Below are 13,160 nucleotides of genomic sequence, written 5' to 3'. Positions count from 1 at the left end.
CTCCCATCACACTTGGGAGCAAGGGAACCCCGCAAGGGTCGGTACTCTCACCCTTCCTATTCAACATAGCGATGAGGGGTCTCCCGGTGGAACTCAATAAGATTAAATCGATTAAATTTAGCATGTCCGCGGATGATATCAACATCTGGGTTAACAGTGGCAGTGACGCAGCCATTGAACTTAAACTACAGATAGCGGCGAATATGGTGGAAGAGTATGCGGCCAGCAGAGGCTTGGCGTGCTCGCCACCGAAATCGGAGCTGTTAATCATTGAGCCCAAACATCAAAGGGGACGCGCTGGAAGCAGCAGACACATCATTGTTTTCGTAAACGGAAATGAGGTTCCCAAGGTGGAGGAAATAAGAATTCTGGGCATGTATATCCAGAGAAATGGATGCAACCTCACGACGATCAAACAGCTAGACGGATACGCGGCGCAGGTCACGGGGATATTTGGGAGAATTTCACTCAAAGGCAGGGGCCTCAAAGAGAACAGCCTCCTCAGACTCATGCAAGCCTTCATTACCAGCCGTATAGCGTATGTCACACCGTATCTTGTGTTTAAACGAGAAGAAAAGGATAAAATAGATGCGATCACTAGGAAAAGCGTTAAGAGAGCCCTAGGGCTCACAGACTCGACCTCGACAGACCTCCTCCTCAAAATGGGGGTTCACAACACGCTAGTTGAACTCACTGAGGCAGTACGAGTGTCTCAGTTGGAAAGATTAGGCCAGTCTAAAACAGGGAGAAAAATCATGGAATGGGTAGGAATTCAATGCGACAGGGGTGCCCCGACTGACAAGAAAGACATTCCGTTGGACGTGCGTAAACGCTTCCGAATCGCCCCCTACCTAAAAATATGCATCCTATCTACAACAAAGAGAGGAGAGCTCACAGGGCTAAGGCTCTAGTAAATAAACTTAAAAACACACCGTCTCATGACGTAGCGTACGTGGATGCCGCTTGCGGCTGAGACGGGGCTGCGGTATCGACGGTGGTTGATGGCGACGGGTGCGTTAAGATAGCGTGCTCCACGTGCACGAGGGACGCCTGTACAGTCTAGGAGGTTGCAGTAGCGCTCCCTTATGCAGGTACAAAAGCGGGAGTAATATTATGCGAAAAAAATTAGCTATCCGAGATTTTTACAAAGGGAAAATCTCTGAAGAAGCCCTGCACATTCTACTCAAGAACCCTCCCAGGAGGGACATAACTTTTATTTGTGTACCGGCCCATGAAGAAGTCCCAGGCAACGAAGCCGCTCACCAGCTCGCCCGAGCACTCTACCATCGGGCAACTCTAGACCACCCAGTTCCAGGGATAAAAGATAGCATGATCACGTACAGGGAAATTGTCCATCACTACAAAGCCGAAAGAAGAATCTTTCCGCCTCCACATCGGTCTCTATCTCTGGAGGACGCTCGCATTTGGCGACGCCTCAAGGGAAACAATTATACATCACCGCATTGGATCTACCTAACACAGACGAGGGACTATAACGACGTCCTCAGCAAAATTTGTAAGCAACAAGGTACGCTAGACCATACAATATGGGAGTGTGCTGGCTCCCCAGGGGCCAAAGAAAACATTGACATTAGAAAAGCCTGGGAGGCCTTGCTCCAGAGCGAGTCTGAAGACGGCCAGCGTCGAGCAATCCGCCTGGCCGTTGAGCCGTGAAGACTCACCGTCCTCAACTCGCGGGGACTGCTTCGTCCTCCCCCCTTACGTACGTGTAGGTTAAGAGGCGGGCACCCCAGCTCGGTGGAACAATAAAGTTTTCAATCAATCAATCAATCAATCAAAGTTTCTCGTTGGGTTGGCATAGAAATGCTTACGCATACAGAACACATACATTGATCTACGTGTCATTCCAGGGAAGAGACACAGTGGGAAACGGGGTTTCAGGCAACATCATGATGATATAATTATCTCACAGCAAAGCTGGGGCACGCCATTGGCTTCGCCGGCAGTGACGTCGTTTCTCTCTCCCCGCAGAGCGTGCTCGCAGGGATCTCTCTCCGACTGTGCAATAGGTTGAAAAATGTGTCCCTGTCTTTAATTAAATTAAATGTGCGGCTGGGGTGTCTAACTTGGTAATTGCAGCGCATAACCGCGTCATAAACACTACTGGAATGGGTCCATGACAGCTTCCGCTGTAAAAAAAAACAAATAAATAAACACGGAGTTTGTATCTCGCTGGATAGCTTCTATATATATTAAAGTCTCTTCCGATTATCGACATCTCCTTAATTGTTACCCTGATGCCGGCGAAATGCGCGCGAAGCGACTGTGTATATGTGCAGTTGAACAAATTTGCATGGTGTCATATTTCATGGGTTCGATTTGCCCCTGCAATGGAGATATTTTAAATCAGTTTATTTTTTTCTCATTGAAGAACGACAAATACTCAGTGACACAAAACCAGGTAACCATGTCGGCATAAAAAAGGTTCAATGAGAAGTGCCACATACACAGTGGCACATAGACAGTGAACGAAGCTGGTCCAACGATCGTTTTGAAGCAACTTCCTTAACTATAGCATCAGGTGCGTTACCCATAAAGCCACGGACTACCAAGTGAACCAAGTTTACGTAAAAAAAGCTACCTGCCGATAAACAAACAAGCAGGGACACTGACAAACATGCAGCGAACTTCGAGAAAATCTCGAAGAATGCGAGTTTTATTATAACTGAAATAGTCTGCTCTCGGTTTATCCAGCTAATCCCGCATTTTCTTCCCACAGCACTTGCGCTCGATGCACCTGTCCGCCCGGCAAGAGGAAGTGCACTCTTCTCGGCAACAGGTGCGATTGTATCGATGGGAAGTACTACATGCCTGGTTCCGACGAATGTGTCCAAAATAAAGAGGACTGTAGAATCGGCAGCCCGGTGAGGTAAGTCTCCCATATAAGTCTGTTACGAGCGTGGCAGTGACGTTGAATTTTAAAAAAATTGAAGTTTTGAAGATGAAAAAAGACGATGCCACGTCTGAATGCAAGAAGAGAGAGAGAGCGTAAACTTTTATTTCAAATCAACAAGATTTGAGTCCGGCGTCTTTTTAGTGGGTCTGGGCACCCGCCGCGGACGCGGTTCCGAGACCTCGTCTCGAAGCGGCTTCCTCGGCTCGCTGGAAGGGCCAGAGTTGTGCTGTCAGGTCAGAGCTGAGCAGTGCGGTCATCCAGCGTGACTGGAGGCTGGCGGTGGAAGAGAAGGAGGGGTCAGCACTGCCCGACTTGTTTGTTAGGTTCTGACACTCCCATAACACGTGATTTAGTGTGGCAACCTCGCCACACGATGGGCATCTGTTTGTAGTGTACATGTCTCGATACATGGCGTGCATGAGTCTAGGGTTTCTGTAAGAGTCTGTTTCTAATTGTCTGAAGTGTACAACTTGCGTCCTGTCTAACCTAGCATGAGGGAATGGGTATATGCGTCTTTGTAATTGGTAGTGTGCCGTGATCTCGTGAAAACTGGTCATACGATCCTCCCATGCCCAGATGTTTGCAGTATCCCACGGGGGCTCTTCCTCCGATGCTGCTCAGTGAGTCAGGCCTCGAGCAACGCTGTGAGCCGCTTCGTTGGGGGTGCTCATTCCAGTGTGTGCCGGGATCCATAGCAAATGCCTCCGGTTATCAACGTCGGCCTCTCCCTTGTGTATGGGATGTCGCTGGAGTAACTGATACGCCTCTTGCGAGATGCGCCCATTTGCGAAATTGCGAATTGCCGTTTGCGAGTCGCAGATCACGTATGTAGCTTTGGTTTGTGTGAGGGCCAGTGCTATGGCCGCTTCCTCGGCCGCTTCGGCATGTGCCGTGTTCACGGTGACGCTCATGAGGTGGTTGCCTCGGTGGCCAGTAACTGCCGCCACGAAACTCTTCCTGTCTCGATAGCGGGCTGCGTCGGTGAAGACCGCCTCCTTGTCGTTAGAGTAACTCTTGTTCATTTGTTCTGCCCTGGCTTTACGCCTCCCCGTGTGGTGTTGGGGGTACATGTTGCGAGGCAATGGGGGTACGTATAGTTGCTCACGCCGTGTTGCGAGTGGTATGTGATGCCGAGATTTTCAAGTACGTGTCTTCCCGGGCGGGTGTTGGATAGGCGTTCAAGTTGGGACACTTGTTGCGCCTCCACGAGTTTTTCGAGCGTATTGTGTAGGCCTAGTTCTAAGAGCTTGGTGGTGCTAACTCCAGGTGCTAGTCCCAAAGCACATTTGTACGCCTTGCGTATGAGCGCGTTGAACTTGTTTTTTTCCGCAACCGTCCAGTTGTGAAACGCTGCCGTGTACCTTATCGGAGAAATGACGAAGGCTTGTATGAGTCGGATGACGCCGCCTTCGCGCATGCCCGCGTGTTTGTTGGTGATGCGTCGAATGAGCTGCATCGTGCTGGTGGCCTTTGCCGTTATCTTGCGAAGTGCTTCGCCATTGCCACGCTTATGCTCTATCATCATTCCTAGTACCCGGATTTTCTCTACTATCGGGATGGGTAGGCCATTTGATACCGTTAATTGGATCTTTTGCTTTTCCAGGGGGGTGTAGCATTTAGGTGGGCGCCCCTTTCTGACTGGTCTATATAGTAGCAGTTCGGATTTTTCGGCCGAGCAGGCGAGTCCCGTGCCCACAAGGTAGTTTTCTACGCATTGGATGGCCTGTTGTAAACGTTGCTCGATCGCTCCGTCGCTGCCCGTTGTCGTCCAGATCGTAATATCATCCGCGTATAGCGTGTGATGCAGTCCTTCGATTTGAAACAATCGGTCGGGCAACCCCAGCAGGACGAGGTTGAAGAGCATTGGCGAGATCACCGAGCCCTGCGGGGCTCCCGAGCTGCCGATGTTGATTTGCTCTGACTGTAGTTGCCCCACTCGCATGCGAGCGGTTCTTCCCGTCAGGAAGTCTCGGACGTAGTTGTACGTGCGCAGGCCGAGATTTAGCTTGTCTATTTGTCGCAATATGGCATCGTGGCGAACGTTATAGAAGGCCCTCTTCAGGTCCAGCCCGAGGATGGCTCTCGTCGAACGCCCCGGATTGTCTATGATTCGGTGTTTTAGTTGCAGAAGGGCGTGTTGCGTGGAGAGATGTCTTCTGAACCCAATCATGGTGTGTGGAAATAAGTCGTTGTCCTCGAGGTAATCCGTGAGTCTATTGAGAAACGCGTGCTCCATTAACTTGCCCACGCAGGACGTGAGGGAGATGGGGCGCAGGTTCTCCAGCTGTAATTTCTTGCCGGGTTTCGGTATCAGTGTGATATTTGCTTCTTTCCATTGCCAGGGTAGCTTGCCGTGCGCCCAACACTCGTTAATGTATTTTGTTAGTTTCTCGATCGACCCGTAATCGAGATTGCGTAGTGCCCTATTGGGTATTCGATCGGGGGCAGGGGCCGACTTGGTGTTCAGCTTTACAAGGGCCGCCTGGATTTCGGCAACGGAGAATTCCTCGTCTAGGGTGGCGTTGCTTTCTCCTGAGTAGTCTGGATATATTTGCGGTGCGGTTTGGGATATGTAAAGGCGTTCCGCGTCCCGTAGGAATTGTTCTTCCGTTCCCCCGTAAGCGTGTATGATTTTGTATATGCCTTGCATGTGTGTGGTCTTGGTGTTGGCGGGATCGATCAGGTACCGCAGTATCTGCCACGTGCAACGCGTGGTTAGTTGACCATCCATCTCTGCGCATTTCTCTTCCCATTGTTGATGTTGCAGGTTAAGCGCGTGCTTTTCTATGTCTTTGTTGAGCTGTGATATCCGTTTACGCAGTCTCCTGTTGTGTCTCTGTTGTTTCCATCGGTGCTGCAGGTGAGTTTTGGCTTCCCACATGTGCAGCAACCGGGAGTCTATTGTCTCGAGCCCAGCTGTCGACGGGATCGTTTGCGTCATGCGCTCGATATCCCACCGCAGTTGGTCGGTCCATTGTTCTACATCTTCGATGTCTTCCATCTGTTGCTCATCCCGATGTTTGCGTAGCCGATTCCAGTTGGTGATCTTCATTTGACGACCTGCATTGTGTTCCTGCGGACCGCCTTCTGCTTCTATGGAAATAATGTAGTGATCTCTCCCCAAGTCTTGCATGGTGTTTGTCCAAGTGACTTTGCGTGTGTTGCACGTGAAAGGGTCCGGCGTCGTGTCAGTGCTTACGCTGTTGCCCTGCCTTGTTGGTGCCGCGGGGTCGGTGACCACCTCGAGTCCGGCGTATTGCGCCGTTGCCCATAGATGAGTGCCTTTAGGGTGATCGTGCTTGTAACCCCACGCCGTGTGCGCCGCGTTAAAGTCCCCCCCAATGAACAGCTGTTGCCCCTTGGTGATGTCGATTGCCCGTTTGAAGAGGACATGGAAGCGGTGCTGGCGGCGTCTGGGACTGCTGTAGACGTTGAGTACGAAAATGCTGTTGCGAGTTTTGCGTGGTGGAATTAATTCTACGAGAACGTTTTCGATGTCTCTGATTTTGGTGTCGTGCTCGATAGCTGTGTGCGCTCGCTTGACCAGTGTGGTGACGTTCGGTTTCTCCGCCTTGCCTGTTATAGACTGGTGCCCCGCGAGTTTGGCGGGACCATTCATTTCCTGGAGTATGATGACGTCTGGGCGTTCGGGGATCGTTTTCAGGTATTGTTGTAAGTGCGCTCGTTTGTTTTGGTAACTTCTGCAGTTCCACTGCCATATCGTGTGTTTTTGTTTCGATGAGTGTCGGGCCATGTTTATATCTTGTTACATGTGTTTCGCCGCTTCCCTATGCGACGGTACGATCGTGCTGTTTGCAGCTTCTAATCTCGACTGTCTGAGGTGAACACTCTCGAGGCTTCGCTGGATGGTACGCGTGATGGACGCGATGATCGTTTCCTCGAGATTGCTTAAGCGAGCCTCGAGTGCATCTATTCGCGCGTCGCGTATTGCTGCGCGCGTGCGCTTGGGTCGTGTTGCCTCTGTAACGGTGGGAGTGGGTCTTCGTTTGGTATCGGGGGACTCGACCTCGTCGTCCTCTATGGATTCCTCTTCTGTTCCCTGCGTGGCCTGAGTGGTCTGTGAGGGAGTGGGTCTGGGTTTAGTGTCGGGGTATACGACTTCCTCGTCCTCTATGGGTTGTTCTTGAGTTTCATGCATGGCCTTTGTATCGGTACCGCTCTTCACGGCATGCTGGAGTTTATTTATGAGGTCGTCTTTTGCGCGAATCTGTTTCTGCGTGTGTTCTATTTGCTTCTGCAGCGCTTGTATCGCCTGTGTTAATTTAGTTACCTCCGTCTCTGTTTTAGCGGGTACTTTGTCGCCAGCCTTCGCGGTTGGTGCTCGTTTTCCCGTGACCGCATCTGCCCAGCTCACCTTCTCGGTGGTTTCAGTGTCTCTCGTTGAGGTCCTTCCGGGGGTGCGGCTGCGAGACCGGCGTTGCTGCTGCTGCCGTGGGTTTGGGGTGCGGCTCCGGGACCGGGAGCGGCCTCGGCTGCGGGTCCTGGATCTCGAGCGCGGCTTGCCGGCGGGGCTGGTGGCTTTGGCGGACGCCTCCGCTTCCTCGGCGGCCCTGTGTCGTTCCCATTGCCTCTTTGTCACGACGTAGGGGGTCTTGTACCTTTCGCGGCGCTTGCGATCCGCCGTCATGTGTGTTCCCCCGCACAGCTTGCAACGTGGGGAGCACTGGTGATCGGGGCCTGGGATTCCCCTGATGATTCCCTTCTCCGTGTAGTCGGGGGCCGTCTCATAGGCACTGACCTCGTGGCGGCGATCACCGATGGTGATGGCTTCTAATTGTCTGTACTTAGCGGCGTGAGTAGCGTGAGGTGTACTCACGACAATGATGTTTTGGCGGTTGTTGGTGCACACCGTGTCCTCCCCTGCTTCTTGCCCCGGTACGTTGGCCGCCCGGTAAATGGCCGATGCGAGGAGCACGGTTCCGGTGGCGGCAACGTCGAGGCCTCCTCTTGGTCGTATCACGACCTTGAAATCACTTCGTGGGAGCAGTGGCATTTTACTGTTCCTGATGACTTGCTGCTTGACGTTACGCTGTCTTTGACTCGAACGCTGTCGGTCGCCGTTCGCTCCCTCGCCGGTGCGGGAGTGGGTTCCGTTCTGGGTGTTGCTTTGCGCGGCCTCGCGGTTGAATTGGGTCTTGTATTGAATGGTGCACCAACCGTTGCCTTGGAGAAACTCTTCAGGGGAGATGTCCTCCCCGTTCACTTGAACTTCCATCACTGCTCCGGCGAAGCGAGCTCCGGCGAGGGTTAGCGTGGAGCTGGTCAAAAGCCTCTGTGATTGGGAAGGAAGTCGTTTCCCACCTTGAATATGGTGCCCGTAGAATCTTGGCGACTTCCTGAATACGCTGGTGTTACATTCATGAGGTGAATGAGCGATAATCAAAGCGAAATTCTTGGAAAACGTAGCCGACGTGAAATGCGTTCGCTCCCTTCGGCGACTGCTTCTTCTTCCAAATGGAAGAAGAAACTATTCTAATTTTCTGTTCTTTTTTCTCCTCATGCGCTCGTTCCGCTCGCGCCTTCTCGGACTTCGTTGTCATCGGTGCGTCACCACATCGGCACTGCGACAGGGCGCCACGCTGCATAGACGGAGTCTGAGCTCTGGTGAAGGCGATGGGGGTCGCACAAAGTCCTTTGGTGGTCGCGGCTGAGCATGACGCTGCGGTCGAATGTTGCACGGCCTCGCGGCAAAAGTACGCGAAAGAAGCAAACGCGCATGTTGCAAGGTGAGGCGCGGTTGTGTCGTCAATGCTTGCGTGTCCGTGGCGCGGACGCCTGAAACCTGAGATGCGTTGAAAATGTGGTCGAGGGACGTGAGATATACGCCCGGTGAGGTGCCGTCGGCGCCTTATTTTCGCGTGTGGTAATGGGTAAGCCTCGCGCGCGCCGTTTCGGCGTCATTGCGACCGGAAAGCGCGAAGGGGCCGAGCCGAAGCCCAGGCGAGGTCGTGCGGCGCTCGCAAGCTAACAGGAGCCTGGAAATGGACACCGTGGACGATGCTGCTCGCCCGGACGAGCCCTCAAGCAGGTGAACGTGGTTTGTTCGGGGAAAAGGCCGTTTCACGCCCGAGCAAAGCGTCGCATCCGCCGTGCGCGAGCCGGCGGGGAGCGGTACGAGGCCCAACCCCCGGCTGGGGAAAAAGCTGGCTGCAAGATCGGTCGAGAAGCAGCACGCGGAGGTTCCGGAAGGTGCTGAGAAAATTATTATTCGCCAGAAAGCAGGTATCAATCGCATCCTGGAGGAAGTTGGAAGATTGGGCATGCACGTCTACCTGGCCCAGGCAGCCGGGGTCGATCCGGAGGCTGCAGACGAAGACGTACCATCACCAAACCTGACGCAGCAGTCGATCATGATAGCTACGCTAGATGCGGCACGCGCAAGCAAGTACGCTGCGATCACGGCCCTTCGCATCGGTGGATCGATGGTCGAGACAAAGGCGTATATTGCTATGCCGGAAAGCGGAGGAAAAGGAGTGATCCACGACGTCCCGCTGGATGCAACTCACGAGGAAATTCACGATGCACTTAGAAGAAATAAGAAAAACCGATCGATCATTGGAGTCAGAAGACTTGGGGCGAAATCCAAATCTGTATTGATCCTGTTTGAAGACTGGAAAGTGCCGATGCAAGTTTACCTCCGATGCTTCCCCACAGGCTGCTACCTACAAGAAAAATATATAAGATACAACAAAAAATATGAAGTATGCGTCACCTGCGGAAAACTTGGACATCGGGCGGATGTTTGCCCGAACCCCAACGACGTCAGATGTCGGGGGTGCGGAGCCGAAAACCCCGAACCAAATCACAGCTGCGAGCCTCGATGCTTGCTATGCAAGAAAGCCCACCTCCTAGGCGACAACAAGTGCCGAGAGATATATTGCATGCCGTACATCATCAATACAAAATTATGGAAGAAGAAGAAAGTACAAGAGAAGCTCCAGGTGCAAGCCCCAACTCAAGGCAAGCCCCAGGCCACCACCTCGGCACCTAGAGAGCAGCACCGAGGCAGAGCAAGGGATGCTACCAGAGACCAGGCGGGGCAGCAGTCGAGAGCGAGATCTATCTCGAGACCGGGAAGGAGGTCCAATTCGTGGTCCGGAGGAGGCCGCCAGCAGACTTCAGCCATGTGGCCTGCTGACCAGGGCCGGGACCCCGGCTTGCAGCCGAGGGACTCCAACGACCCGTGGGTAAAAAAGAAGAAAGAGGAAAATACCCACTTGGTAAGCTTTGGTAGCAAGGGCTCCCATGCTGAAAAAGATGAAATTTCTGGATGTAAAATCTCCTCCCATCATACTTGGGAGCAAGGGAACCCCGCAAGGGTCGGTACTCTCACCCTTCCTATTCAACATAGCGATGAGGGGTCTCCCGGTGGAACTCAATAAGATTAAATCGATTAAATTTAGCATGTACGCGGATGATATCAACATCTGGGTTAACAGTGGCAGTGACGCAGCCATTGAACTTAAACTACAGATAGCGGCGAATATGGTGGAAGAGTATGCGGCCAGCAGAGGCTTGGCGTGCTCGCCACCGAAATCGGAGCTGTTAATCATTGAGCCCAAACATCAAAGGGGACACGCTGGAAGCAGCAGACCCATCATTGTTTTCGTAAACGGAAATGAGGTTCCCAAGGTGGAGGAAATAAGAATTCTGGGCATGTATATCCAGAGAAATGGATGCAACCTTACGACGATCAAACAGCTAGACGGATACGCGGCGCAGGTCACGGGGATATTTGGGAGAATTTCACTCAAAGGCAGGGGCCTCAAAGAGAACAGCCTCCTCAGACTCATGCAAGCCTTCATTACCAGCCGTATAGCGTATGTCACACCGTATCTTGTGTTTAAACGAGAAGAAAAGGATAAAATAGATGCGATCACTAGGAAAAGCGTTAAGAGAGCCCTAGGGCTCACGGACTCGACCTCGACAGCCTCCTCATCAAAATGGGGGTTCACAACACGCTAGTTGAACTCACTGAGGCAGTACGAGTGTCTCAGTTGGAAAGATTAGGCCAGTCTAAAACAGGGAGAAAAATCATGGAATGGGTAGGAATTCAATGCGACAGGGGTGCCCCGACTGACAAGAAAGACATTCCGTTGGACGTGCGTAAACGCTTCCGAATCGCCCCCTACCTAAAAATATGTATCCTATCTACAACAAAGAGAGGAGAGCTCACAGGGCTAAGGCTCTAGTAAATAAACTTAAAAACACACCGTCTCATGACGTAGCGTACGTGGATGCCGCTTGCGGCTGAGACGGGGCTGCGGTATCGACGGTGGTTGATGGCGACGGGTGCGTTAAGATAGCGTGCTCCACGTGCACGAGGGACGCCTGTACAGTCTAGGAGGTTGCAGTAGCGCTCCCTTATGCAGGTACAAAAGCGGGAGTAATATTCTGCGAAAAAAATTAGCTATCCGAGATTTTTACAAAGGGAAAATCTCTGAAGAAGCCCTGCACATTCTACTCAAGAACCCTCCCAGGAGGGACATAACTTTTATTTGTGTACCGGCCCATGAAGAAGTCCCAGGCAACGAAGCCGCTCACCAGCTCGCCCGAGCACTCTACCATCGGGCAACTCTAGACCACCCAGTTCCAGGGATAAAAGATAGCATGATCACGTACAGGGAAATTGTCCATCACTACAAAGCCGAAAGAAGAATCTTTCCGCCTCTACATCGGTCTCTATTTATTTATTTATTCGGTATACCTACATCGCCTGTACGGCATTATCGTAGGGGGGTTAAAATACAGGTGGTCACAATGGAAATATATTCAGCAACATCAAAAGAATACATCAGTAAATAGAACATAGTTTAAGCACTGAAATTCGCAAAAGCGGAATAGAAACTAACAAAGTACAAAACAAAGTGAGTGACAAAATAACTAACTAACAAAACAGAAAAAAAAGTAGCGTATGTGCAGAGATGAATAACAGAACAATCAAAGAATATGACTCTCAATAGCATTTTCAAAACTAGAAGCTGCCATCACTTCATTAGGGAGCTCATTCCAATCGCTAATCGTGTTAGGAAAAAATGAATACTTAAACACATTGGTACGGCACTGATAAGCTCTAATTTTGTTAGCGTGGTCTCTCCTAGATGAAACGTAATGCGGCTCCTTGATGAACAGTGTTTTGTCGATACCAGTTTTACTTTTATATATATTGTAAAGGAATTTGAATCTTAGGATTTTCCTGCGTGAAGAAAGAGTTTTCCAACCCAATCCTTCCCTTATTCTGGATCCTCTGGTACTAAAATTATAATTTCCTGTTACGAAGCGTGCTGCTTGCTTTTGGACGCGTTCTATTTTTTCTGTGAGGTTTATAGTGTATGGATCCCAGATAACGCATGCATATTCTAGGATAGGCCTGATGTTTGTTAAATACAAGGTTGCCTTCAGTGATGAAGGAGAATGCTTAAAATTTCGTCGGAAAAAGTGAAGAAGACGGTAAGCTTTCGCGCTAATTGAGTTAACATGATTAGTCCAGTCAAGCGTTTCAGAAAACGTAACTCCGAGGTACTGAACATCCTTAGCGGTACTGAGTGCAATATTATTTAGGCAATAGGAACTAGGGAATTTTTTCTTTTTCTTTGTAAACTGCACATGGTAGCATTTACCAGTATTCAGAATCATCTGCCACCGCTTGCACCAAATAGAAACTTTTTCAAGGTCGTCCTGTAAGACAGACATATCGGCATAACATTTCACTGCACGATACATGACGCAGTCATCGGCATACAGTCTAACTGTTGAATTAAGGCCTACTACTAAATCATTAATATAAACTAGGAACAAAAGAGGCCCAAGCACAGAGCCTTGAGGCACTCCCGATAGCACCTGCATTGGAGCCGAGTTTACCCCATTAAGAACAACTTGCTGTTTGCGCAGGTGTAAATAATCCTTTATCCAGCCAAAAATATGTTCAGGAAGGCCTAGGAATGATAATTTTAAGCAAAGTAGATTGTGCGGGACGACATCAAATGCTTTCCGCAGATCAAGAAAGAGTGCATCTATCTGTTCACCATGGTCGAGGCCGAGTGCAATGTCATGAGTGAATTCGGCTAGTTGTGTTACGCACGAAAAACCAGAGCGGAACCCATGCTGAGCCGAAGTGAAAAAGTTATTTGTTTGAAAATGTTTCATCAGATTAGAGTACAGGACATGTTCGAGAGTCTTACAGCAAACGGAAGTTAAAGATATCGGCCTGTAATTGCCTACG

At 50.8% G+C, this 13,160-nt stretch overlaps 1 protein-coding gene across 6 annotated transcripts in view; it reads left to right on the top strand.

The window, feature by feature from the left end:
* LOC142590340 (uncharacterized) overlaps positions 1-13,160 on the top strand; it is a 139,960-nt gene that overhangs the window by 89,034 nt on the left and 37,766 nt on the right. For all 6 annotated transcript variants that reach the window (XM_075702396.1, XM_075702393.1, XM_075702395.1 and 3 more), the window contains one exon: positions 2,741-2,890. In XM_075702396.1, coding sequence (XP_075558511.1) covers positions 2,741-2,890 — 150 coding nt within the window. The remainder of the gene's footprint in view (positions 1-2,740; positions 2,891-13,160) is intronic.

Source organism: Dermacentor variabilis, chromosome 8 (assembly GCF_050947875.1).
Source record: "Dermacentor variabilis isolate Ectoservices chromosome 8, ASM5094787v1, whole genome shotgun sequence".
NCBI classification, from domain to species: Eukaryota; Metazoa; Arthropoda; class Arachnida; order Ixodida; family Ixodidae; genus Dermacentor; species Dermacentor variabilis.
Note: the sequence above shows the minus strand (reverse complement) of the source record. Positions and strands in the feature narration are given on the sequence as shown.